The sequence below is a fragment of the Anolis sagrei genome, chromosome 7, assembly GCF_037176765.1.
Source record: "Anolis sagrei isolate rAnoSag1 chromosome 7, rAnoSag1.mat, whole genome shotgun sequence".
Taxonomy (NCBI): Eukaryota; Metazoa; Chordata; class Lepidosauria; order Squamata; family Dactyloidae; genus Anolis; species Anolis sagrei.
Window position 1 is genome coordinate 39,256,218 of NC_090027.1, and position 25,538 is coordinate 39,281,755.

Below are 25,538 nucleotides of genomic sequence, written 5' to 3' on the forward strand. Positions count from 1 at the left end.
GTTGCTGGGTTTCATAGTACAATCAAATAGCATGATAGAATTGAACCAAACGGGGCATACAGGACTCCCATGACCAACAGAAAACACTAGAAGGTTTTGGAGGGCATTGCCCTTGAGTTTGGGAGTTGTAGTTCACCTATATCCAGAGAGCACCACGGACTCAAACAATGATGGATCTGGACCAAACTTGGCACGAATATTCCATATGCCCAAATATGAACACAGATGGAGTTTGGGGAAAATAGACCTAGAGACATCACACTGGCAATGAAGATCCGCATAGTTAAAGCAATAGTATTCCCCATAGTCACCTTGTAGTTGTAGTTAATGGGATTTATAGTTCACCTACAATCAAAGAGCTTTCTGAACCCCACTAATGACAGAATTGGGGCAAACTTCCCACACAGAACCCCCATGACCAACAGAAAATACTTAAGGCCATTCAGTCCAAGGAATCGGCTAAGTAAGTAAGTAAAGTAAAACATAAATCATGTGTGGAAGGGAAACAAAAGACCCCAGATTCATACATTAGTGCTATTTTTTGACTGGAGGGAATGTAGCTCTGTCCCAAGTGTCCTGTCTGGAAATGAGGCATTTCCACCATGAAGGAGAAATCCTAATGAGAAAAGGAAATTGACAATGTGTGGCTGGGTGACACAAAACGTGCCCTATGGAAATATAGGACAGCTTTGCAGCGGTTCCAGATCTGCTAAAACAATTAACACCAAAGCTCTCCTTCCTGAGCTTCCGACTTTACATCGTGCGCCCTGTTATTTTACCCTTTTGCAGCCTTCCCGATCCCAAGACGTTCCAAAGACATTACCGCATGGATGTCAATGGCTCTTTCTTTGCTTTCTCCGAGTCAATTGCAAGGGACGCGTACGTAGGCATCCTCTCTTTCTGTACCTCTTTTTTGCAAAACCACAGACTCCCACGGAGTAAGTGACGTGGTTCCCTATGGGGAACGCTGCATCATGCATATGAACAAATGGGACATTATATAGTTTTTTGGGGGGCAATCCCACCCCTCAATGCCTTCCCAAGTACTGAATAACCACAATGGTGATTCACAAATATCATCATACAAAAGTCAATTTGGAATAAATTGGTCCATTCTTCCCCCCACCCCACCCCACAAACTTCTGCTTTTCCACCATCATCACTTATTGGCTCATTCATTCATTCTTAGCAGAGTTAGGAGCAGAAGAAAGCCATTCATTCCTTCTCTTTTGTCCCAATGAGCAGTTTTGTTCAATTTAAGAATAAGATCTCTCTAGGGCAGTGTTTCTCAACTTGGGGGTCGGGACCCCTGTGGGGGTCGCGAGGGGGTGTCAGAGGGGTTGCCAAGGACCATCAGAAAACACAGTATTGCCTGTTGGCCATGGGGGTTCTATGTGGGAAGTTTGGTCCAATTCCATCGTTGGTGGGGTTCAGAATGCTCTTTGATTGTAGGTTAACTATAAATCCCAGCAACTACAACTCCCAAATGTCAAGGTCTATTTTTCCCAAACTCCACCAGTGTACACGTTTGGGTATATTGAGTATTCATACCAAGTTTGGCCCAGATTCATCATTATTTGAGTCCACAGTGCTCTCTGAATGTAGGTGAACTAGAACTCCAAAACTCAAGGGCAATGCCCACCAAACCCTTCTAGTATTGTCTGTTGTTCATGGGAGAACTGTGTGCCAAGTTTGGTTCAATTCCATCATTGGTGGAGTTCAGAATGTTATTTGATTGTAGGTGAACTATAAATCTCAGCAACTACAACTCCCAAATGACAAAATCACCCCCCAACCCCACCAGTATATTGGGTATGTGTGCCAAATTTGGTCCAGTGAATGAAAATACATCCTGCATATTGGAAATTTACATTACAATTCATAACAATAGCAAAATTAGTTATGAATTAGCAACGAAAATAATGGTTGGGGGTCACCACCACATGAGCAATTGTATCAAGGGGTCGCGGCATTATGAAGGTTGAGAACCACTGCTCTAGGGCATGGTAACGGCGCTCCATACAGTCATGCCGACCACTTGACCTTGGAGGTGTCTATGGACAACGCCGGTTCTTTGGCTTAGAAATGGAGATGAGCACCACACCCCAGAGTCAGACATGACTGGACTTAATGTCAAGGGAAAACCTTTACCCTAGGGCAAGTGGGAGTTGGATGCATTTGTATTCCATGCCATACGAAAATGCTGTCTGTTCAGCTGGCAAAATTCTTTCAGCAGAGTTAGTTTAAAGTTAGTTATTTGTGATCTGACCCTTTCTCTGAAATCCCATTTCACTCCAAGATGGAATTAGATTCCATACCTTTGCGGTGGCAGGTAGTTCTCAAGGCCAAACCCAAATAGGGAGGTTGGAACCTCAATATAAAGAATTGCTCCAAAAAGCAAACTTTTTGTGTGGAAAATATATTCGTTATTGTCGAAGGTTTTCATAGCCAGAATCACTGGATTGCTGTGAGTTTTCTGGGCTGTCTGGCCATGTTCCAGAAGCATTCTCCCCTGATGTTATGCCACATTTATGGAAGACATCCATAAGGAGATTCAATCTGAAGGAGATCCCATCTGAACATTAGGAAGAACTTCCCGACTGTGAGAGCTGTTCAGCAGTGGAACTCTCTGCCCCGGGGTGTGGTGGAGGCTCCTTCTTTGGAAGCTTTTAAACAGAGGCTGGATGGCCTTCTGTCAGGAGTGCCTTGAATGCAATTTTCCTGGTTCTTGACAGGGGGTTGGACTGGATGACCCATGAGGTCTCTTCCAACTCTATGTTTCTGTGATCCTCAGAGGTTGAGGGGTCTGTTGGCAACCTCTGAGGATGCCTGCCATAGATGTGGGCGAAACATCAGGAGAGAATGCTTCTGGAACATGGCCAGACAGCCCGGAAAGCTCACAGCAACCCATATATTGGTAATTATTCCTCCGTTGTCTTGCCTTTCAAGCCAGGATCCAGTTGTCAAGGGAACAGCCAACCTTCGATTGAGCTGGCTTTATCTGGACGCTTTTATTGCTGACACAACCTTTTGGGAAGATAAGCCAGAGCTAAGTCTCCAGACAGATCCAAAAAATGCTGTTCTTTGGATGGCCTGCCAGATTACAGCTTCTGCAAAGGTGATTATGCTCCTTTGGGGCACAAATATCGCCTCCTGGCCTCGGGCCAGGCACACTTCGCCTCCCCCAACATTACGAAAAATGGACCATGGTTTTCAAAAGAGTTAGACCAAGGTTGCAACTATCATCATCACCACATGCTGTCAACATTAAAAATCATACACTATGCTTGGGGGTGCTGTGCTTTTTGCAGTTTTAACAGGTTTTTAGAGGGTTTGATTGGCTCTAACTCTGTATTTTTTAATAAGTCCAGTGTTTAATTCTGTGGGGGGTCAGAAAGGCCTTTTATAAATGAAGCAAGTAAATAAATAAAATTATTATTTAAGGTTTCATTTACAAATTTACATATTGTACATGTTGCATTCACATTCTTTCTGTTGTTTTCCCTGCTGCTTTTCTTTGCCTGTCTACATTTTCTCCGAATGTTCAATTGAAATCATAAGATACTGCAACGCCAGGCACATTTGGGGAGCACTATCCTTATTTGGGGGGCAATGCTCCCATTCTGCCCATAGCTACCCCTTGACTTTAACCATCTTTGGAATATATTTTAAAAAGGCATGCAATTAAGAGGGATGTCTTTGTATCTGACCCAACTGGACTTCCCTGTGGGTTGCAAACTGTCTTTCTGGAGCAAAAATGTTGTTTTCCAGCCGTGAGCATCTGTTGCAGAGCAGACAGACCATCTTGTCTCACCTTTAAACAGATTTATGATTTTGTGGAAGAGGCGAGTCTCTTAAGCTGCTCCAAGACTGTTGTTTTTGCCGGGGTGTCTCGGCTTATTGTGTTTTCCCCCTAGAGACATTCTGCATGGCAGAGATAAGCATCAAGGCATTCTCTATGGCACTGTTGCCGTTCCTTAGGGAATTTCCATATTGTCTTATCAAAGTAAAGCAGTGCTGCATATCAACACAGCTTTCAAGACTATATCTTTGCGGAGCCCGTTCTGTCCCAAACCATTAATTGGAGCATGAAAGCAAAACCTGCCCTCAAAAGAAAGCAAAACCTGTGTTGGATGGGGTTACACTCCCCCTGAAGACGCAGGTTCGCAGCTTGGGTGTGATCCTGGACTCCTCGCTAAGCTTGGAACCCCAGGTTTCGGCGGTGTCCAGGGGAGCATTTGCACAACTCAAACTCGTGCGCCAGCTGCGCCCATACCTTGGGAAGTCTGATTTGGCCACGGTGGTCCACGCTCTGGTTACATCCCGGATTGATTACTGCAACGCGCTCTACGTGGGGTTGCCCTTGAAGACTGCCCGGAAGCTTCAGATGGTCCAGCGCTCGGCAGCCAGGTTGCTAACGGGAGCGGCACTCAGGGAGCACACCACTCCTCTGCTGAGCCAGCTCCACTGGCTGCCAATCCGCTACCGGGCACAATTCAAGGTGCTGGCTTTAGCCTATAAAGCCCTAAACGGTTCTGGCCCCGCTTACCTCTCCGAACGCATCTCCACCTATGAACCGACTAGAACATTAAGATCGTCTGGGGAGGCCCTGCTCTCAATCCCGCCTGCGTCACAGGCGCGCTTGGCGGGGACGAGAGAGAGGGCCTTCTCAGTGGTGGCCCCTCGGCTATGGAATGCCTTGCCGGCAGACATCAGACAGGCACCCTCGCTGCTGACGTTTCGGAGAATGGTCAAGACCTGGCTTTACGAACAAGCGTTTGGCTAAGCAATGCAATTAAGGAAGACGGTAAATGAAACATAGGAACGGCACAACGACTATGAGAACGGATCTGATTTCAATTGAGGCGTTATATATGTTGTTTGTTGATTTGTCCTGTCTGATTGTTAATTGTTGTGGATCGACGTTGTCGATCCTGTTGTTGTATTGTTGTGTTTTAATTGCACTGTAAACCGCATTGAGTCGCCTGTTAAGGGCTGAAAAATGCGGTATAAAAATGAAGCAAATAAATAAATAAATAAATAATAAAAGAAACATTTTGAGAAGGTCTCTGGCAACTAGGCCCATAAAGCAGTGCTTCTCAACCTTCTGAATGCCGTGACCCCTTAATACAGTTCCTCATGTTGTGGTGACACCCAACCATAAAATTATTTTCATTGCTATTTCATAACTGTAATTTTACTACTGTTATGAATTGTAATGTAGATATCTGATATGGAGGATGGATTTTCATTCACTGGACCAAATTTGGCACCAGTACCCAATATGCCCAAATTTGAATACTGGTGGGGATGGTGGGGGGATTGATTTTGTCATTTGGAGGTTGTAGTTGCTGAGATTTATAGTTCACCTACAATCAAAAAGCATTCTGAACTCCAACAATGGAATTGAACCTATATGGACACACAATATTGCTTGAGAAACACTGGCCTAGAGAGGTCTGATCTCAAAGTCCTCCAGTGCAACTCTATAGCATCCTTCCACTCAAAGCCCTTTGCTGTTTTTGTGTATCCATGCAAAGTCCTGAAATGTTTCCCATGGATACAGGATCATAGAATCAAAGAGTTGGAAGAGACCTCAGGGGCCATCCAGTCCAACCCCATTCTGCCAAGAAGCAGGAATATTGCATTCAAATCACCCCTGACAGATGGCCATCTGGCCTCTGTTTAAAAGCTTCCAAAGGAGCCTCCACCACACTCCGGGGCAGAGAGTTCCACTGCTGAACGGCTCTCACAGTCAGGAAGTTCTTCCTCGTGTTCAGATGGAATCTCCTCTCTTGTAGTTTGAAGCCACTGTTCCATTGCATCCTAGTCTCTAGGGAAGCAGAAAACAAGCTTGCTCCCTCCTCCCTGTGGCTTCCTCTCACATATTTATACATGGCTATCATGTCTCCTCTCAGCCTTCTCTTCTTCAGGCTAAACATGCCCAGCTCCTTAAGCCGCTCCTCATAGGGCTTGTTCTCCAGACCCTTTATCATTTTAGTCGCCCTCCTCTGGACACATTCCAGAGGAAGTTGTACTGTTCTTTGAATCCAATGCAAAAAAAAAAAAAAAGAAAGAAAGCTTTGGACAAAGTGAAGTGGGGATATGTTTTGAAAAGGAAGGTTGAGAAGAACTGGTTTACTGGAAAATAATCATGTAAGATCTATCACTTAAGAAGAGCAGGCAAAACTCTTTTTGTAAAAAAGGGTCGTTTTAATGGGCAAAGTGAGGTTTAGATAGTGCAAAGACCACCAAAGCAAAGAAGGTGACCCCAGCCATGGGACTGTATATATGAGAGTTTGGAGTGAAGGCAAAGCCACAATAGATTGTCATATTAACCCAAAGCAAGATCCAGAAAAGATGGGCAGAAAGGGCTCATTTGAAAAGACACAAATCAGGAGTGAGTGGTTAACTCTGTGAGTGCAGCAGGGATATTGTGGCTGCAAAAGCTTTGATATATCCCATTCATAACAATTCTCTCCCCACCAGATAGTACCATGTAGTCAATTATCCACTGTATTGGGCTCCAAGCAGCTTGGCAAATACGCTCCTGTGATAATTCAGCAGTGTTGTGTGATTCAACACCACGGTTTACACGAATCATAGCCCTGAATAATGTGAAAGGGCCCTTGTTTTCCATTGTTGTTTGCTGGAACTAACTCAGCCCAAAGAAAGTTCTAGGAGAAGATTCATCATCCTGCAAATCCATATGGCACAGTCATTAAACCGGTATCATACTAACATAATTTTGCAGTGTGAGCACATCCCCAGGCAGTGTATAAAAGATGCCTGCAAGCAGCTGCCAAAGTGTTTATGAATGCACGGTGAGACTTTTGCAACGATATTAAAATGCATACTAGTAAGAGATGAGCATTTCTTCCTCATCTTCAAAATGACACAAAGCCCTTTAAAGCATTGCTTTTAGAAGTGTTAGCAGCCAATTTAGAGACCAAGCCGACTCTCCTGGGAATCAAATCCTATTAAAATCAACAGGGATTACTTCTAACCATGTCTAGTATCAGTGTACCACCCATATGGTAATGGTTCTATAGTGACTCCAGGGGTAGCATGAAAACTTGGCAAATTCAGGGCCAGAACAGAGGTAGGATCAAACCACATTATATTACTCTCTCAAGATCACAGTGCCATTTACAATGAGAACAGCCATCAATAATAGAGTGCTACAAAAGAACAGAAACAAATCTGAAGCCTCTCTATTTCGCTTTCCAGCCCAAATATTAAACTAGCTGTCTGTGTGCATGTGCGTGATCACATGCCTTTCTCTTTCCCCCCTTGTAAACAGGTGATAAGTTGGGTTGCTATAGGGTTTTTTTGGGCTATATGGTCATGTTCTAGAGGCATTCTCTCCTGATGTTTCACCTGCATCTATGGCAAGCATCCTCAGGGGTAGTGAGGTCTGTTGGAACTAGGAAAATGGGTTTATATATCTGTGGAATGACCTGGGTGGGACAAAGAACTCTTGTCTGTTGGAGCTAGGTGTGAATGTTTCACTGACCACCTTGATTAGCATTTGATGGCCTGGGAGTTGTTTGGTGTGGCTTGTTAGTGCCTGGGGTAATCTTTTGTTGAGAGCTGATTAGATGTGCCTGATTATTTCCTCTCTGTTGTTTTGCTGTTGTAATTTTAGAGTTTTTTAATACCGGTAGCCAGATTTTGTTCATTTTCATGGTTTCCTCCTTTCTGTTGAAATTGTCCACATGCTTGTGGATTTCAATGGCTTCTCTGTGTAGTCTGACATGATGGTTGTGAGAGTGGTCCAGCATTTCTGTGTTCTCCAATAATATGCTTTGTCCAGGTTGGTGCTCTGCTATGGCTGGTTGAAGTAGTCTGCAGTGCCTTTCATGTTCCTTGATTCGTGTTTGGGCAATGCTGCTGTGTTTGGTGGCCCTATGTAGACTTGTCCACAGCTGCATGGTATACGGTAGACTCCTGCAGAAGCGAGAGGATCCCTCTTGTCCTTTGCTGAACATAGCATTTGTTGGATTTTCTCAGTGGGTCTGTAGATAGTTTGTGTGTTGTGTTCCTTCATCAGCTTCCCTATGCGGTCAGTGGTTCCCTTGACTTAAACTGGGCTCTCCAGGCCAATGGAGACTCCACCTCAGACATCAGAAGAGCTGCAAGACCAAGAACAAGCCGGGAGAGTCAAGACAAAGATCCACCCAGAGGAAAAGTGTTCTTGCCATACATCAAGGGAACCACTGACTGCATAGGGAAGCTGATGAGGAAACACAACATACAAACTATCTACAGACCCACCAAGAAAATCCAACAAATGCTACGTTCAGCAAAGGACAAGAGGGATCCTCTCACTTCTGCAGGAGTCTACCGTATCCCATGCAGCTGTGGACAAGTCTACAGAGGGACCACCAAACACAGCAGCATTGCCTGAACACGAATCAAGGAACACGAAAGGCATGCAGACTACTTCAACCAGAGAAGTCAGCCATAGCAGAGCACCTGATGAACCAACCTGGACACAGCATTTTATTTGAGAACACAGAAATGCTGGACCACTCTCATAACCACCATGTCAGACTACACAGAGAAGCCACAGCATGTGGACAACTTCAACAGAAAGGAGGAAACCACAAAAATGAACAAAATCTGGCTACCAGTATTAAAAAAAACAACTCTAAAATTACAACAGCACAACAACAGGGAGGAAACAATCAGGCTCATCTAATCACCTCTCAACAAAAGATTCCCCCAGGCACTAACAAGCCACACCAAACAACTCCCAGGCCATCAAATACTAATCAAGGTGGTCAGTGAAACATTCACACCTAGCTCCAACAGACAAGAGTCCTTTGTCCCACCCTGGTCATTCCACAGATATATAAACCCATTTTCCTAGTTCCACTACCTTTGAGGATGCTTGCCATAGATGAAGGCGAAACGTCAGGAGATGATGCCTCTAGAACATTGCCATATAGCCCAAAAAAACCTACAACAACCCAGTGATCCTGGCCATGAAAGCCTTCGACAATACAGGTGATAAGTTATATGCTAATGGTAGCTACTCATTGGGATGTTACTATATTTGTTCTCATTGCCCCATTGCCCTATAGATGTTTACTGATCAGCTCTGAAAGGAAAAGAATCCTAAAAATGATTGTGGGGCCAAACAACTGACTCTAACCATTGTCCCCTTATGCTTTGCAAATATTGTCCTAACGCAGGAAAATTGCTCACATGAACAGGGCCAATTGGGATCTAGAAACCAGCTTTCTTAACACAGTCCCCAGTTGCACAAATTCGACACAGACAAGGAGTCATAAACAGTTTTTACTCTGGTTATCACAGCCGCGCCTGGAAGCAAACTATTACGTCTCCAGCACTGCTGATACAACATGGCTGTTGGCAAACAAATTGTTATCCTATTATCAGCTTTTTGCCCCAAAGGGAATGGAATACATTGTGCAAGAAGGCTGGAATGGCAATTTGGCATCAGTGACCTGTAGAGGTTACATGCCGACGGATGCAACAAAATCCTGATGCGATTTGAAAGCAAACTATCATGAAAGACACTTGTTGGGTGCCCAGCTTGTCGTTCTTATGGATCTGAAGGCCTGAAAGAGACAGGAAAACTGAACGCTAGGAAATGCTTTGGACCATTGTCAAGGTTTTTTGAAAACCACACCATCAAACTGGACATTTCAGGAGTATCTAACACACACTGGCTATGCTTCTTGGATGGAGGAACACTGCCCTACACTCACATCCCTTTCTGTGGATAGATAGCACCAGTTAGACAGTTACAGATCCGAGTCTATAGTCTTTCCCATGAGAAAAGTGCATAACATTATCACACAGTGTTAATGTTAAGAGTTGAACTACACCTCCCATTGGCCTTAACTAACACTGCCAAGGGCCAGGGATTAAGGGAGTTGAAATCTAAAACATCTGGAAGGCACCACACTTCCGATAAAGAAATAAAAGGCGATTCCCTGGCTTTTTTTCCAAACTTGATTAAGAATTATTCCTGCTAAGGAAAGTCTGAATTCTACTGGTATTCCCAACTAAACTCACAAAGTCAATGGGATTCAACAACTGACTCATGGGACTGTTTCAGTCAGATCCAGGAAAAGAGTTCAGGTTCTATTCTATGTTCTAGACCAAGGATAGGAATTGTGTGGTCTTCTGGAAGCTGTAAAGACTATATGTCCCGGCATTCATCACCAATGTTTATAATGAGAGCTGCAGACCAGCAGCATCTATTCAAACCTGTTCTAGACGTTAATGTATATAAAAATAAAAATATCTGGGATTTTGGCGCCTGGTTGATCTTGTTTTCAAAACAACCTGTTCCTTGCCATCTACCCATTGATATACCTCTAATTGCGAAGTATTTGGTGCATTTTTAAGCCCCACTTCTGAATAATTAAAAGATCTCAACTAAAAGAAAAACACTTTTATGACCAAGCAACAATAATGATCCAGACATCCATTCTGATCCACTTTCGTGCTTTCTGATGGCAGCAACAAGAGAGTGAAAACGGAAGTGCATAGAAACCACGCGTAGTGTTTTCAAAGTTTCACTCATTTACAGTAGTACTTTGGAAAGAAAAAGAGTAACCTGCGCTAATGCAGATTATCAGCACAGCACTAACCTCCATATGAAGGAGATCATACAGGACAGGCGTGCTTGGTAGCCAACACACTCACACAGTCTGATGGAATGTGGACAAAGTTGTCCCTCCCCCCAGAAAAAAAAAAACATGGTCACAGGTAGACATTAAGAGCCTGCAGAATCATCTGCCGACAAAGTGGACAGTTACGCTGGTATATGCCCTGCTGCAGCAGGATTTCAGCGCATTGCTGGCAGAGGCAAAGATGCCGGCAGGGAAGCAGCAAGACTGTCTTTGTTTGGTCCTGGCAGATGACACACTTCTTCCGCTCCTCTTGCTCTTCGAGGAGAAGCCACGGATCGTCGTCCTCTTCCAGAGCATTCAGTTGTTCTTTCATCGCAGGTTTGGTGGATGATGTGCTTGGTCCTTCATCCTGAGGGTGTCCTGGTGCCACATTGCGTTGTGTGTATGGCCACAGGTCAGCATCTGTCCTTGGCTGGTCCCTGTTGACTCTGTGTCGGGGACGGGCTGCAGCCTGTTGACCAATCACAGGTGCCTCTGGCCTTCTAGGATGGGCCGCAGCAGGAAAAGCTTGCCTCTGAACCACACCAGCTACTTCCTGTCTTTCTTGATTGGCTTCCACCACAAACGGCTGCTCTCGTTCACCTTGGAGGTTTGCTCCTCTGGCAAATCTGTTCCAACTGGCCAACTGGAGGCTCCAATCGGCCAATCTGCGCCAGGTTTGCGACCTCAGGACCATATCCAGCAACAACATCACTTCCTGATAGAAGCGATGCAAGTGCCTGAGCAAGCGGTGGTAAGACGGCATGGTGTTCAGGTAGTCCGACACCTGGCCCGCCAACGTCCGCGTCAGGTGAGGATTGAGAATCAGGACGCTGGCAGCAACTATCACGGACAGCAACACCAAGCCGTAAAGGTGCAGTAAAAATATATTAATTAGCAACTTGCTCACGGAGGCCATGAGATCGAATGCCAGCTGGCAAGGCGTCCACAAGAGAATAGCCATCGCGATGGCGCTGCTGGAAAGGCGGGCAACGAAAGCGGCAAAGATGTCCGTGACTCTCAGAAATGGACCAGCAATAGTCTCCCAAAGCACCAGCCCCAAAGAGAAAAGGTTCTGTGTACCAATGAGGCAGATGTTGATGGTGCTGTTGATTAAGTAAGCAACAAGGCTCATGGCAATGGCACAGACTTCGCAGACTTGCCTCACCAGGGACTGGCCAGAGCCAACCAGGTTCCAGAAGCTTCGATGCATGATTTCTTTGCTCCTCAGAGTTATGTGGGCAAAGAGGTGGCCCACTAACTTCAAGCTTTCCATGGTGGAGCAGAGACTACGCAGCACATTGAACACAGTGTGCAGGGAGCCCATGGTCAGGTAATATGCTGCTTCTGCGATGCAGAGCAGAAACAGTCCAATACCGTTCCAGCATTGGATCACACAGGCCACCAAGGTGCTGGGCAGGTTATAAATGAATGCCACGAGCCAAACCAGAGCCGAGACCAAGGTCGAAACGAGGAAGAAGTTGACATCCAGCAAGATCAGAGCAATGTCCAAAATCATCGCCATGCCATTGATGATCAGGAACACTAGCTCCATAGCTGAGGTGAAAAGGAAGAGACGCTGCAAGGAGGAAGACGAAGCAGATTGTAGACTGGAGTGAGTTGTGCTGATTCCCAAAAGACAGGTGAACAGAGTCCTATCTTTGATAGTTTTTAATGAAAAGAAATCCTTTGGCAATGAATTCGAAAATGTCAGGAGCCCAGAGAAGACCTTTATATCCTTGGTATAATCTAGTTTTTATTTCAGGAGATGCTCCAGAAGGTGTCAGGCATCCATGCTGCTTGAAGTTTTGATCCTTTATTCGTGACGTAACAGGAATGAATACTTTGGATAGCTAAAACGGTGAGTCCCAGGCCTTTTTTTGCTGCTGATCTTGCCATTCCCAAGAGCCACAGCAGTCACTAAAGAGAAAAGGAAGTGAGTTAAGTAGCTGTTTGTGGACTGGAGTAAGTGGCACTGGTTATCAAAGGCAGGTGAATGGAGTCCTTTCTATCTTAGCTATGGAAAGCCCCTTGTTCTTTTTACAAGAAATCCTTTGGAGATGAATACAGGGAGCATACAACTCCCATGTTACACCAGCTCCACTGGCTGTCAGTTTGCTACTGGGCACAGTTCAAAGTGCTGGCTTTGGCCTATAAAGCCCTAAACGGCCCTGGTCCAAATTACCTGTCCGAACGCATCTCCCCCTATGAATCATCACAGAGATTAAGATCCTCCGGGGAGGCCCTGCTTTCCGTCCCGCCATTGTCAGAGGCATGATTGGTGGGGACACGAGACATGGCCTTCTCGGTGATTTCTCCCCAGCTATGGAACTCCCTTCCTGGTGAGATCATGAAGAAGCAAAGCAGACACAGCGTCATGCTCTGAACTTCCAGACCTAGGTATCATACTATTACTGGATAAGGTTTAGGGTAAGGTTAAGGGTTAGGGTTTGGGTAAGGATTATGGTAAGGGGTTTAGCTTAGGGTAAGGTTTAGGGGTTAGGTTCACGGTAAGGGTTAGGGTTCGGGTAAGAGTTTTACCGTTACATTCCTTCTATAATATCTGTCTCAGTGACATGTTCTGTCCACGTTGCACAAACAGCGCTCCCAAAGGAGCGACGCGGACACAGTGTAATGCGCCGAGCTTCCAGACCAAGCTATCATACTATTACCTAAAGGCACTCTGTACAGTCATGCTGGCCACATGACCTTGGATGTGTCTACGGACAATGCTGGTTCTTAGAAATGGAGATGAGCACCAACCCCCAGAGTGGGCCATGACTGGACTTAATGTCAGGGAAAACCCTTCCCTTTACCTATTTGCTCTCACTTTTGGCAAAAACTGTAAGGCTGAAAGGCCTGTGACTAACTCTCTGCCCCTGAGTGTGGTGGAGGCTCCTTCTTTGGAAGCTTTTAAACAGAGGCTGGATGGCCATCTGTCAGGAGTGCTTTGAATGCAATATTCCTGCTTCTTGGCAAGGGGTTGGACTGTATGGCCCATGAGGTCTCTTCCAACTCTAGGATTCTGTTCTGCGTTGCACAAACAGCGCTCCTGAAGGAGCGAAGCGGACACAGTGTAATGCGCCAAGCTTCCAGATCCAGCTATCATACTATTACCTAACAGCATTCCATACCGTCTGGCCACATCAACTTGGAGGTGTCTACAGACAATGCTGGTTCTTCGGCTTATATATATTTATATTATATTTACTTCATTTGTATACCGCTCTTCTCAGCCCTTAGGCAACTCAAAGCAGTTAACAACCAATTCAATATACACAATACAAAATCATTAGACATCTAAAAGCAGTAGCATAACAATTAATTAACCCCAACATCAACATCAATACATCAGTACATCAACATAACTAATCCATCACGTCTCATCAATAGAATCAGAATCCGATCTCGTTGTCCATTGTTCCATGTTTCAATAATTGATCAATTGCACTGCTTAGTTGAATGCCTGTTCGAAGAGCCAGGTCTTCACTCTTCTCCGGAACGTCAGTAGGGAGGGGGCCGATCTAATATCTGTTGGAAGGTTGTTCCACAGCCGAGGGGCCACCACTGAGAAGGCCCTGTCTCTCGTCCCCGCCAGACATGCTTGTGAAGCCGGCGGGATTGAGAGCAGGGCCTCCCCAGACGATCTTAATGTCCTAGCTGGGAGATGCGTTCGGACAGGTAGGTCGGGCCAGAACCGTTTAGGGCTTTAAAGGCTAAAGCTAGAACTTTGAATTGTGCCCGGTAGCAAATTGGCAGCCAGTGGAGCTGGCGCAACAGAGGAGTTGTATGCTCCCTGAGTGCCGCTCCTGTTAGCATCCTAGCTGCCGATCGTTGGACCATTTGAAGATTCCAAGCAATCTTCAGAGGCAACCCCACATAGAGAGCATTGCAGTAGTCTATACGAGATGTAACCAGAGCGTGGACTACCGTGGCCAAGTCAGACTTCCCAAGGTATGGGCGCAGCTGGCGCACAAGTTTTAATTGTGCGAATGCTCCCCTGGTCACTGCTGAAACCTAGGGCTGAGAGATGGAGATGAGCACCAACTCCCAGAGTGGGCCATGACTGGACTTAATGTCAGGGAAAACCTTTCTTTTTACCTATTTGCTCTCACTTTTGGCCAAAACAATAAAGCTGAACTGCCTGTGAGTTCCTGGCGAGGCTTGATGGAAGAAGCAAGCCTGGGCATGTCCCTTGGGAGCCTGAAGGAGGCCTCGGGGTCCCTAATTAACGCTTCCAATGAGTTCATTTGGGGTGTGGGGGAGGGGACAGTCCCTCAGGCCTCCCCTTCCCCCAAGAGGGACCTCTTTAAGGTCAGTTGGAGCCAGAAAAGCAAGGGAAAGGGGGCTTCCCCTCCCACCCCCTTCCCCTTCCCCACAAACAAGGCCTTGGCCCACCTCGCCCGCTTCCCTCTGAGGCGAAGAACTTGGACTAACCCCCTCGACGGCGAAGCTCTTCCCTCCTCGCTCATGGGCGCCGACATCTTGGTAGGCGGGGTCGCGCCCTTCCCCGCCCTCCAATCAGCGTCGGGGAATTCCAATTCACCCTCCCTCCTAGTCAGGTAAGGAGGAGGCACGTCCTCCAATCAGAATCGGGGAATCCTGTAGGCGGGACTCGCGTCGCCTCCTCATCCAATGAGCATCGGGAATCCCCGTAGGCGGGGCTTTCGTAATTTGTTGATTCCCGCTTTCATCCAATCAGCATCGGGGAATCCTGGAGGCGGGGCGTCCTTCAAACTCGACTTGTTATTCGTTCGCTTCTTGTCGCTGGCAAGGTTGTTTTCCTTTGGTTTTGTTTCCGTCCTCTGATTGGCCGGTTTTGAAAAAGGCTCGTGGGCGGTTGCCTTGGCACCGAGGGTGGGCGGGGTTGATTGGAAACCCCGCCCACTACTGAGTCCTCATAGACTCGAAAGGTTTGACCGTTAGAGCCGTTAGTCGGTCACGTGATTATGAGTGGGCGGGGCCTCCGTTCTGTCTCATTTTCTACACATAAATAATAATAATAATAATAATAATAATAATAATATAATTAAACAAAAAATTACTTAAACAAAATTAAATTAAAATCCAGCATATACATCTCGTTTGCTGTGTCATAATGTGGTTTTGTGTCAGTAAAAATAATTAAAATAATAATAATAAAGACTAATAATAAAGAATAATACTAATAAATAATAGAATAATAAAATAAAGCAAATAATATTACTTCTAATAAATAATCCTAATAATATATAATTAATATAATTAAGAATAATATTAATACTAATTAATAATAAAATATAATACTAATATAATGATAAACTATAACAATAGTAAATAATAATATTACTAATTATATATAATTAAAGTAATACTATAATTAATAATAATAAATAAAAATAAAATATAATGCATAATAATACTAATACAATAATAATAATAATAGTAAATAATATTAAGAATAAGTAATCTTAATAAACAATAATATATATAAAATTAATAAAAATTAATAAATAATATAATTAAGAATAATAAATATGTATACTAATTAATAATGAAATATAATTCATAAGAATACTAATAAATATTAAGAATAAGTAATCTTAATAAATAATAATATATACAATTAATAAATAATAATATAATATAATTAAGAATAATAAATATGTATACTAATTAATAATGAAATATAATTCATAAGAATACTAATAAATATTATTAAGAATAAGTAATCTTAATAAATAATAATATATAAAAGTAATAAATAATAATATAATATAATTAAGAATAATAAATATGGAGACTAATTAATAATGAAATATAATTCATAAGAATACTAATAATGGAATAATAATAAAATATAATAATACTAAATAATAATATTACTACTAATTATATATAATTAAAATAAATACTATAATTATTAATAATAAATAAAAATACAAATTAATAATAAAATATAATGCATAAAATACTTAGAATAATAATAAAATATAATAATAGTAAATAATATTAAGAATAAATAATCTTAATAAACAATAATATATATAAAATTAATAAAAATAAATAATAATATAATTAAGGAGAATAAATATGGATACTAATTAGTAATGAAATATAATTCATAAGAATACTAAGAATAATAATAAAATATAATAATAGTAAATAATAATATTAAGAATAAGTAATCTTAATAAACAATAATATATATAAAATTAATAAAAATTAATAATAATAGAATTAAAATTAATAAATATAGATACTAATTAATAAAAAATATAATTCATAAAGATAGCAATAATAGAATAATAATAAAATATAATAATAGTAAATAATAAATCTTAATAAACAATAATATATATAAAATTTATAAAATAAATAAATAATAATATAATTAAGAATAATAAATATGTATACTAATTAATAATGAAATATAATTCATAAGAATACTAATAACTGAATAATAATAAAATGTAATAATAGTAAATAATATTCCTAATAAGTAAGAATACTAATAAATAATAATAATAATAAATACAAAAATAATAGAATAATAATAAAATATAGTAATAGTAAGTATTACTAAAAATAATTAAGAATACAAATAAAAATATAAATAATAATACAATAATAAAATGAATACTAAATAATAAAATATAAATAATAATATGTTCTTCATTCGTTCAGTCGTCTCCGACCTCATGGACCAGCCCACGCCAGAGCTCCTTGTCAGCCGTCACCACCCCCAGCTCCTTCAAGGTCAGTCAAGTCACTTCAAGGATGACATCCATCCATCTTGCCCTTGGTCGGCCCCTCTTCCTTTTGCCTTCCACTTTCCCCAGCATAATTGTCTTCTCTAGGCTTTCCTGTCTCCTCATGATGTGGCCAAAGGACTTCAACTTTGTCTCTAGTCTCCTTCCCTCCAGTGAGCAGACGGGCTTTATTTCCTGGAGGATGGACTGGTTGGATCTTCTCGCAGTCCAAGGCACTCTCAGAACTTTCCTCCAACACCACAGCTCAAAAGCATCGATCTTCCTTCGCTCAGCCTTCCCTAAGGTCCAGCTCTCACATCCGTAGGTGACTACAGGGAATACCATGGCTTTGACTAGGCAATGGATCTTTGTTGCCAGTCTGATGTCTCTGCTCTTTACTATTTTATCGAGACTGGACATTGCTCTCCTTCCAAGAAGGAAGTGTCTCCTGATTTCCTGGCCACAGTCTGCATCTGCAGTCATCTTTGCGCCTAGAAATACAAAGTCTGTCACGGCCTCCACATTTTCTCCCTCTATTTTCCAGTTGTCAATCATTCATGTGGCCATAATCTTGGGTTTTTTTGATGTTTACCTGCAACCCAGCTTTTACGCTTTCTTCTTTCACCTTGATTAGAAGGCTCCTCAGCTCCTCCTCGCTTTTGGCCATCAGAGTGGTGTCATCTGCATATCTGAGTTTGTTGGTGTTTCTTCCAGCCATTTTCACCCCAGCTTTGCATTCATCCAGCCCCGCACATCCTCGCATGATGTGTTCTGCATACAAGTTGAAAAGGTTGGGTGAGAGTATGCAGCCTTGCCGTAATATACTGTAATATAAATACTAAAAATATAATAGTACAACAAAAATATTACTAATAATTAGTAATACTAATAATAAATTATATTACTCTTAATAAAATAGAATTAATAATAATAATAATAAATCAGAATACTGATAAATAATAATACATTATTTATTACTTTTATTATTTTTTATTATTATAAATTGTATTTATTTCCCGCCTCTCCAGGTAACTCCAGGATGAACCCGTTTTGGGATGAAAGTTTACAATGGTGCACTCTGCCCTCTTTGCATGCACATCCGTGAGGCCGAAACACCTATATCTCCTATTTACCTCCCATAGAGATCCCTCTGAGATACGCCTGAGTCTGGAATTGAGGTGGTATGTTTTTGTTAAATGTCTGTTTTGGCAGATACATTCATAAACCGTGTTCTGACGCGTCTTCCGTTAAACCCGCAGGGCGATTCGATCAAAGAGCGCAAAGGTCTCCTTTACGGGAGGAAAACTACAACTTCTGGTCCGGGAAGAATCCAAACATGTTCAAGGCTGAGTTGTAAAAAGGCACAACAAGAGCAATATATTGGTTTATGCTTTGCATCTATAACTTCTTCATCTTCCTTGTTTGTTTCTTGTTCTCCACTTGTTCTTATCAGTCGCGTCTCTCGTTGTGAGTCTTGCTTGGGCCATGTTCCGTTTCAAGCGGTCGAACCAGCGCATTTTAGGTCTGCCACGTGGCCTGGCACCTGCAACTTCCATATTCTGCAAGGTTTTGGCCTCGTCCCTTTGTTGCACATGTCCAAACCATCTCAGGTGGGATTCCTTCATCTTCTCACCAAACAGATCAACTCCAAAGATGGAGCGCATTGTATCATTCGGAATCCTGTACTTCAGGGTAACACCCGTTGACCATCCGAGCATCTGCATTGCCACAGTGTGCAGAACTTACTTGACAGCCTTCGTGGTCGGCCAGCACTCAGTGGCGTATAGAGTGACCAGTCTCACCACAATCCTGTAGATTTTCAACTTTAGATGAATTGGGATCTTCTTATCCCACATTACGTCTGTCGTTCCTCTCCACTTCATGTGACATTTGCATGTCCGTGGCATCTGCCAGTATGTCACCAGCAGAAGTGATCTTTGAGCTGAGGTATTTAAAGCTGGTCACATTGTTGAAGCCAATGCCATCGATATTGATGGAGCCATTCTCTATCATTGGTCCACATTCCATAGAATCATAGAATCAAAAAGTTGGAAGAGACCTCGTGGGCCATCCAGTCCAAACCCCTGCCAAGAAGCAGGAATAATCCTAGTCTCCAGGGAAGCAGAAAACCAGCTTGCTCCCTCCTCCCTAGGACTTCCTCTCACATATTTATACATGGCTATCATATCTCCTCTCAGCCTTCTTTTCTTCAGGCTAAACATGCCCAGCTCCTTAAGCCGCTCCTCATAGAGATCCAGGAGAACCAACAAGGACACACTTCCTCCATCTAGCTCTCTGAGTAGGTCATCCACCAAGGCGACCAAAGCTGTCTCTGTTTCATAGCCAGGCCTGAAACCAGATTGAAATGGCTGTAGATAATCCATATCATCCCAAAATCCTTGGAGTTGGGAGACCACCACATGCTCCAAGACCTGACTCAGGAGGAGGAGGTTGGACACTGGGAAGTATAGGTGATCAACAGCAATCTCGTATCTTTTTCTTAGGAAGTAGATTTATGATCGCAAGGAGAGCTCTTAGGTTGCATCTACACTGTCAAATGGATGCAGTTTGACACCACTTGAACTGCCATTGTTGTTGTTATGGCAGTTCAAGTGGTGTCAAACTGCATCGATCATTGCTATTGAGAAAGGAAAAATGGAAAGGGAATAAAAAGGGAAGGAAGGAAGAAAAAAGAAGGGAAGATGAAGGTCAAGAATGGAGAGAGAAGAGGAGGAAAGGTGCATGAGAGAAAGCAAGGGAAGAAAGGAAGAAAAGAGAGAGGGACAAGGTTTATGAGGGAAAAGGAGGAAGACAAGAAAGCCACAAACACAATGGAAACCCAGGTATGCACGCTAGTGAATGTATAAATACAAAGCAGAAACATTGATCATTTAATAAGCCGCAGAATCTCTGTGGAACATAGAGAACTTTTCTCCTCTGGCGATGGAAAGCAAGTAAGGAAGCGGTGTGACAGTTTATTTGCCCCAAACCAAAATAGAATCCTGTATTTTAAAACAATTCTTGTTTTCCATCATTTTTGGAGGGGTTGGTTTGGTTTTAAGGTGAAAATATATACCATTTTGACAGTTCTTCAGAAGGAGCCAGGACCGGAGCTGTACAACATTTCACTGTTCCTAATTCATGAGATGTTTTGATTTCTCCAGAAGGCTATTTGCAAAAAGAAAAAGAAAAAAAAAGGTTTATATGCACAACATGCCCCGAGGAAAAGACCTGATATGGAAAGTCCCTTTCCCTGTTTGCTGCTTGGCTTTAGGACGTCTGGTGATTCAGCAGTCGGACTTATCTGGCATTCCTCTGGCCTCCTATCATGTGTACAGATGGCTGCTTGTTTAGGAAACCTGCACACACCTTTGCTGCCTGAAGTTGTGGAATGCAGGCGACTTTGTCTACCTGTTACATGAAAACAGCATTTTCCCAGAAAGTAGCACGGGCTGAAAAACAAACCCTAAAACATTTTACAAGCACACAAGTGACCAAACATCATGAGGCTGTGCTCAAGATGGCAAAAGTGATTTATGAGTCGGAATACGCAAACTAGGATGTTTGCTTTTGTTGGAAACTAGCAAGATTTTACTTTTTCCACTCCCAGCAACTGGGTTAAATTGAGTACAAACTCAAGAGTATGTCTGCACTGTATGATTAATGCAGTTTGACACCACTTTAACTGTTGTGGATCAGGTATAGGGAATCATGGGAGTTGCAGTTTTACAATAACCTTAACCTTCATCGCCAAAGAGTGTTGGTTCCTCCCTAAAGTCCAAATCTCAGGACCCCATAGCATTTAGCTAGGGAAGTTGAAGTTGTGCCAAACTGCATTCATCATCCAGTTGTTGAACACAAAAGAGAACCATAGGATCCCCGAGTTGGAAGAGACCTCGTGGGCCATCCAATCCAACCCCATTCTGCCAAGAAGCAGGAATATTGCATTCAAAGCACCCCTGACAGATGGCCATCCAGCCTCTGTTTAAAAGCTTCCAAAGAAGGAGCCTCTACTACACTCTGGGGCAGAGAGTTCCACTGCTGAACGGCTCTCGCAGTCAGGAAGTTCTTCCTAATATTCAGATGGAATCTCCTTTCTTGCAGTTTGAAGCCATTGTTCTGCATCCTAGTCTCCAGGGCAGCAGAAAACAAGCTTGTTCCCTTCTCCCTGTGACTTCCTCTCACATATTTATACATGGCTATCATATCTCCTCTCAGCCTTCTCTTCTTCAGACTAAACATGCCCAGCTCTTTAAGCCACTCTTCATAGGGCTTGTTCTCCAGACCCTTGATCATTTGAGTCGCCCTCCTCTGGACACATTTCAGCTTCTCAATATCTCTCTTCAATTGTGGTGCCCAGAATTGGACACAATATTCCAGGTGTGGGCTTCTTCGCCTCGCCGGGTACATGGACCTACAGGGTGGCCAGTTGCTGGTACCGGTAACGATGTATCGGGTCTCGGTATCCGCGCTTCAGGTTTCACTATCCGCGGCTTGGATCTCACTATCCGTGGCCATTTTTACTGCTCCGTTTCACAGTGTTTGCTTTGCAGGAACCGAAGTTGGGATTAGGAAACTGGGGTGTTTCAAAAGCAGCTGATAACATGGGATAATAGTGAATTCAGACAAATCAGGATTGTTGGAAGCATGAGGAAAACGGGAATAATCCTGTACTTTGAATCTCATAGAGAAGGGTGAATACCCCTATGGTGTTTATTTTGCCGTCTATGCCCCTCTTCAGAAGAGTTCACTTCACTTTCTGTGCCTGCAATAAGTAGATTTTGAACAATGTGGCTTGTGAAAACAAGGACTGGTGATAAGGATTCAGTGGAAACCCATTTACCCCTGAGAACTATTCAGGAGTGAATTTCCCTTCTGCGAGGCAGATTTCTCTCACTACCTGTTCTTAACTGTAAGTCAGATGTTTGTAACTCAAGGGCTGCCTGTATATAGAAATGAGGTTTTATTGCATTGTGCCTGGTATAATATAAAACGTGGGGGGTGGGTTGATAACAATATATTGGCTGCAGTCCCTTGGCGCAGAAACCTGCGCCACATCCCTAGCAACCTTCTCATATTGCTTCCAAAGCCGTCTGGTCTGCCGATTCCTCCAATCTTTGCTTTCCCGGGGCTCCTTGGGTGTTTTGTATTTTTCCATTATGAGGAGCTGTTTCTACTGTAGTATGCCAGTGCCCTTTCTCTAAGTCTCTTTGGCCGAAGCAAATCTCGATTTAATTGATTTAGGAAAATTCAAGACCTACTAAAGCCAGATGCCCTGCTCTGAAAGGCAAGGCGGCTTATTAGGCTGTCATTCTGGTCTGATCCATTTGCTGCAGAAAACAAACTAGAACAGAATATTAACCCTGATGAGGTTGTCAGACCCAGAGGTCAATAATAATTGAGATTTAAGAGCCCAACACATTTTCCACGAATAATGCAGTTGACTTAGCACTAAACTGGGAATGTTTGGAGGAATCAAATAAATATTTAAAATAAATGGCCAATCCAACTAATGGGTTGTTGTGGGTTTCTTCGGGCTATATGGCCATGTTCTAGAGGCATTCTCTCCTGACATTTCGCCTGCATCTATGGCAAGCATCCTCTGAGGATGCTTGCCATAGATGCAGGCGAAACGTCAGCAGAGAATGCCTCTAGAACATGGCCATATAGCCCGAAAAAACCTACAATAACCCAGTGATTCCGGCCATGAAAGCCTTCAACAAAATCCAACAAATGCTCCATTCAGCAAAGGACAAGAGGGATCCTCTCACTTCTGCAGGAGTCTATCGTGTACCATGCAGCTGTGGACAAGTCTCCATAGGGACCACCAAATGCAGCATTGCCCAAACACGAATCAAGGAACATGAAAGGCACTGTAGACTAACTTCACAAGAGAAGTTAGCCATAGCAGAGCACCTGATGAACCAACCTGGGCATAAGCATATTACTTGAGAACACGAAAATGCTGGACCTCTCTCACAACCACCATGTCAGACTACACGGAGAAGCCATTGAAATCCATAAGCACGTGGACAATGTCAACAGAAAGGAGGAAACCATGAAAATGAACAAAATCTGCCTACCAGTATTTTAAAAAGCTCTAAAATCTGGACAGTAAATAAAGAGGAACATCCAGAAATAGGGAAATCCAGACAAGAAACAATCAGGGACACCTAATCACCTCTCAACAAAGGAATTTCCCAGGCACTAACAAGCTATACCTAAAAACTGTCAGGCCATCAAATGCTAATAAAAGTGGCCAATTGAAAAATTCAAGGAAAGAAGGAAGAGAGGAGGGAAAAAGGAGCCACAACCATTCGCCATCGTCTCCATCGCGAGCAGATCAGTTACTAAAGGACACCGTTGACCTCATCCCATTAACCTGCCACATAAACACTTCACACGCAACAATGGAGACGTTTGGAGGGAAGGGTTGGAAATGTCGACAATGAGATCTGCCCCGCTGTGCATTCCAGGGCCATGAGGGAATAGGGAGAGTTGATAATATAGGCTGCAGATTTGCAAATCCCAAGCCCTCCTCCAAAAGCGAATCACCTCCCAACAAAGGATTCCCCAGGAAGGAAGCAGCCAGACTTTGAAGCTGCATGGCCATTAAATGCTAATCATGGCGGCCAGCTGCAACATTCACACTTGCCTCTAATAGACAAGAGTTCTTTCTCCCACTGTGGTATATAAACCCCACTTTCCCAGACCTCACAACCTCTGAGGATGCCTGCCATAGATGCAGGTGAAACGTCAGGAGAGAATACTTCTGGAACATGGTCATACAGCCCACAAAGCTCACAGCAACCCAGTGATTCCGGCGATGAAAGCCTTCGACAATGCAGTTAAAAGAAACGTGAAATATGAAGACACGACAGCATTTTTTCTCCTACATCCAAATATGTGATTCGGATATAAATTAGAAAAAAGATACTACAAAATCAGGTGTATATTATACTCAATTGCAGCATTTGAAGAAAGCTGAGGACAAGAGAGAGAAACTGGGACATTTTTAAAGCAACTGAGAAAATGGGATGGCGGAGGATTAATTGGGAATGTCGTCGGCAAATTAGAATTGAGACTATTATAGTTTCGCCAATGTAAATTTCATATGTGAACTGCAGGCAATGGGAAAGCATATAGTGCTATCCACTGACGTCTGCAACTCATATTTCATTTGGGCAAACAGCCTGAAGAGATGAAGAAAAGCGTTAGGCCAATTTCGGGAGGTAAAACCTGAACCCAAATCTGGAACACAAGGAATTCAATTTGAAGACCAGGGCCATCATGGGATGCGGGTGGGCTGAAGCAAAGAAAGAGTGAATTGGCAAGCCTGGAAAAGCCAAACTCCAGAACATGATAAGACAGATATAGATGAGATTATGCAAAGGTCTGGTCTTCAAAGCAGATGGGGTGGATTGGTCGGGGAGGGGGGGGGGTGTTAATGTTTTGTAAAGCTTCATCAAAGGCGAGTCATGCTCAGCACCTGTTCTCAGCACACCCAAGTAGTCACTGTTGGGTTCTCATCATGAGTATTGTATTTTATGACCTGCTTCCAATTTCTATCCCTGCAGCATGATTCACCCCATCCGTGACCACACACGCACACATGTACAGTAAATCTGTGCAAAGCGGGCTTGGCTTGCCAAGAAATGAAAGCCCTCTCCTTCTGTTAGCATCCCAGGTATGTGTTGTCAAAGGCTTTCATGGTTGGAATCACTAGGTTGCTATGAGTTTTTCGGGCTGTCTGATCATGTTCCAGAAGCATTATCTCCTGATGTTTTGCCCCTATCTATGGCAGGCATTCTCAGGGGTTGTGAGGTCTGTTGGAAACTAGGCAAGTGGGGTTTATATATCTGTGGAATGATGTCCAGGGTGGAAGAAAAAAACTTGTCTGCTGGAGTTTTGCAATTGGCCACATTATTATTATTATTATTATTATTATTATTATTATTATTATTAATACCCCATCCTTCTCACCCCCGAGGGAGGACTCAGGACAGCCTCAGAAACACCATATTATTTGAGAATGTGACGGCGTGAGTGGAGCCACCTATATGTAGAACTGTAAGTTGCAGGATTTGAACTGTTGTATCATGCCTGATTTTGCCTTTTTACCCTGTAAATGTATAGTTGGATTGATTATTTATAT

The 25,538-nt window shown here is 43.0% G+C and overlaps 1 protein-coding gene across 2 annotated transcripts; it reads right to left on the minus strand.

Moving 5' to 3' along the window:
- Nucleotides 1-9,293: 9,293 nt before the first annotated feature.
- RNF26 (ring finger protein 26) lies at nucleotides 9,294-15,171 on the minus strand. Of its 2 annotated transcripts, none has more exons than XM_060787399.2 (2): nucleotides 15,090-15,171; nucleotides 9,294-12,572 (listed from the first exon to the last, which is right to left on the minus strand). In XM_060787399.2, the coding sequence occupies exon 2, from the start codon at nucleotides 12,205-12,207 to the stop codon at nucleotides 10,744-10,746; it is 1,464 nt and encodes a 487-aa protein (XP_060643382.2). In that variant the 5' UTR covers nucleotides 12,208-12,572; nucleotides 15,090-15,171; the 3' UTR covers nucleotides 9,294-10,743. The 2 variants fall into 2 exon arrangements, with proteins under 2 accessions (XP_060643382.2, XP_060643383.2); XM_060787400.2 differs by having other exon boundaries at nucleotides 15,051-15,171.
- Between the last annotated feature and the right edge of the window lie 10,367 nt (nucleotides 15,172-25,538).

What these genes read in the sequence shown, in the direction of transcription:
- RNF26 (XM_060787399.2), bottom strand. Translation starts at nt 12,207, where the DNA reads ATGGAGCTAGTGTTCCTGATCATCAATGGCATGGCGATGATTTTGGAC.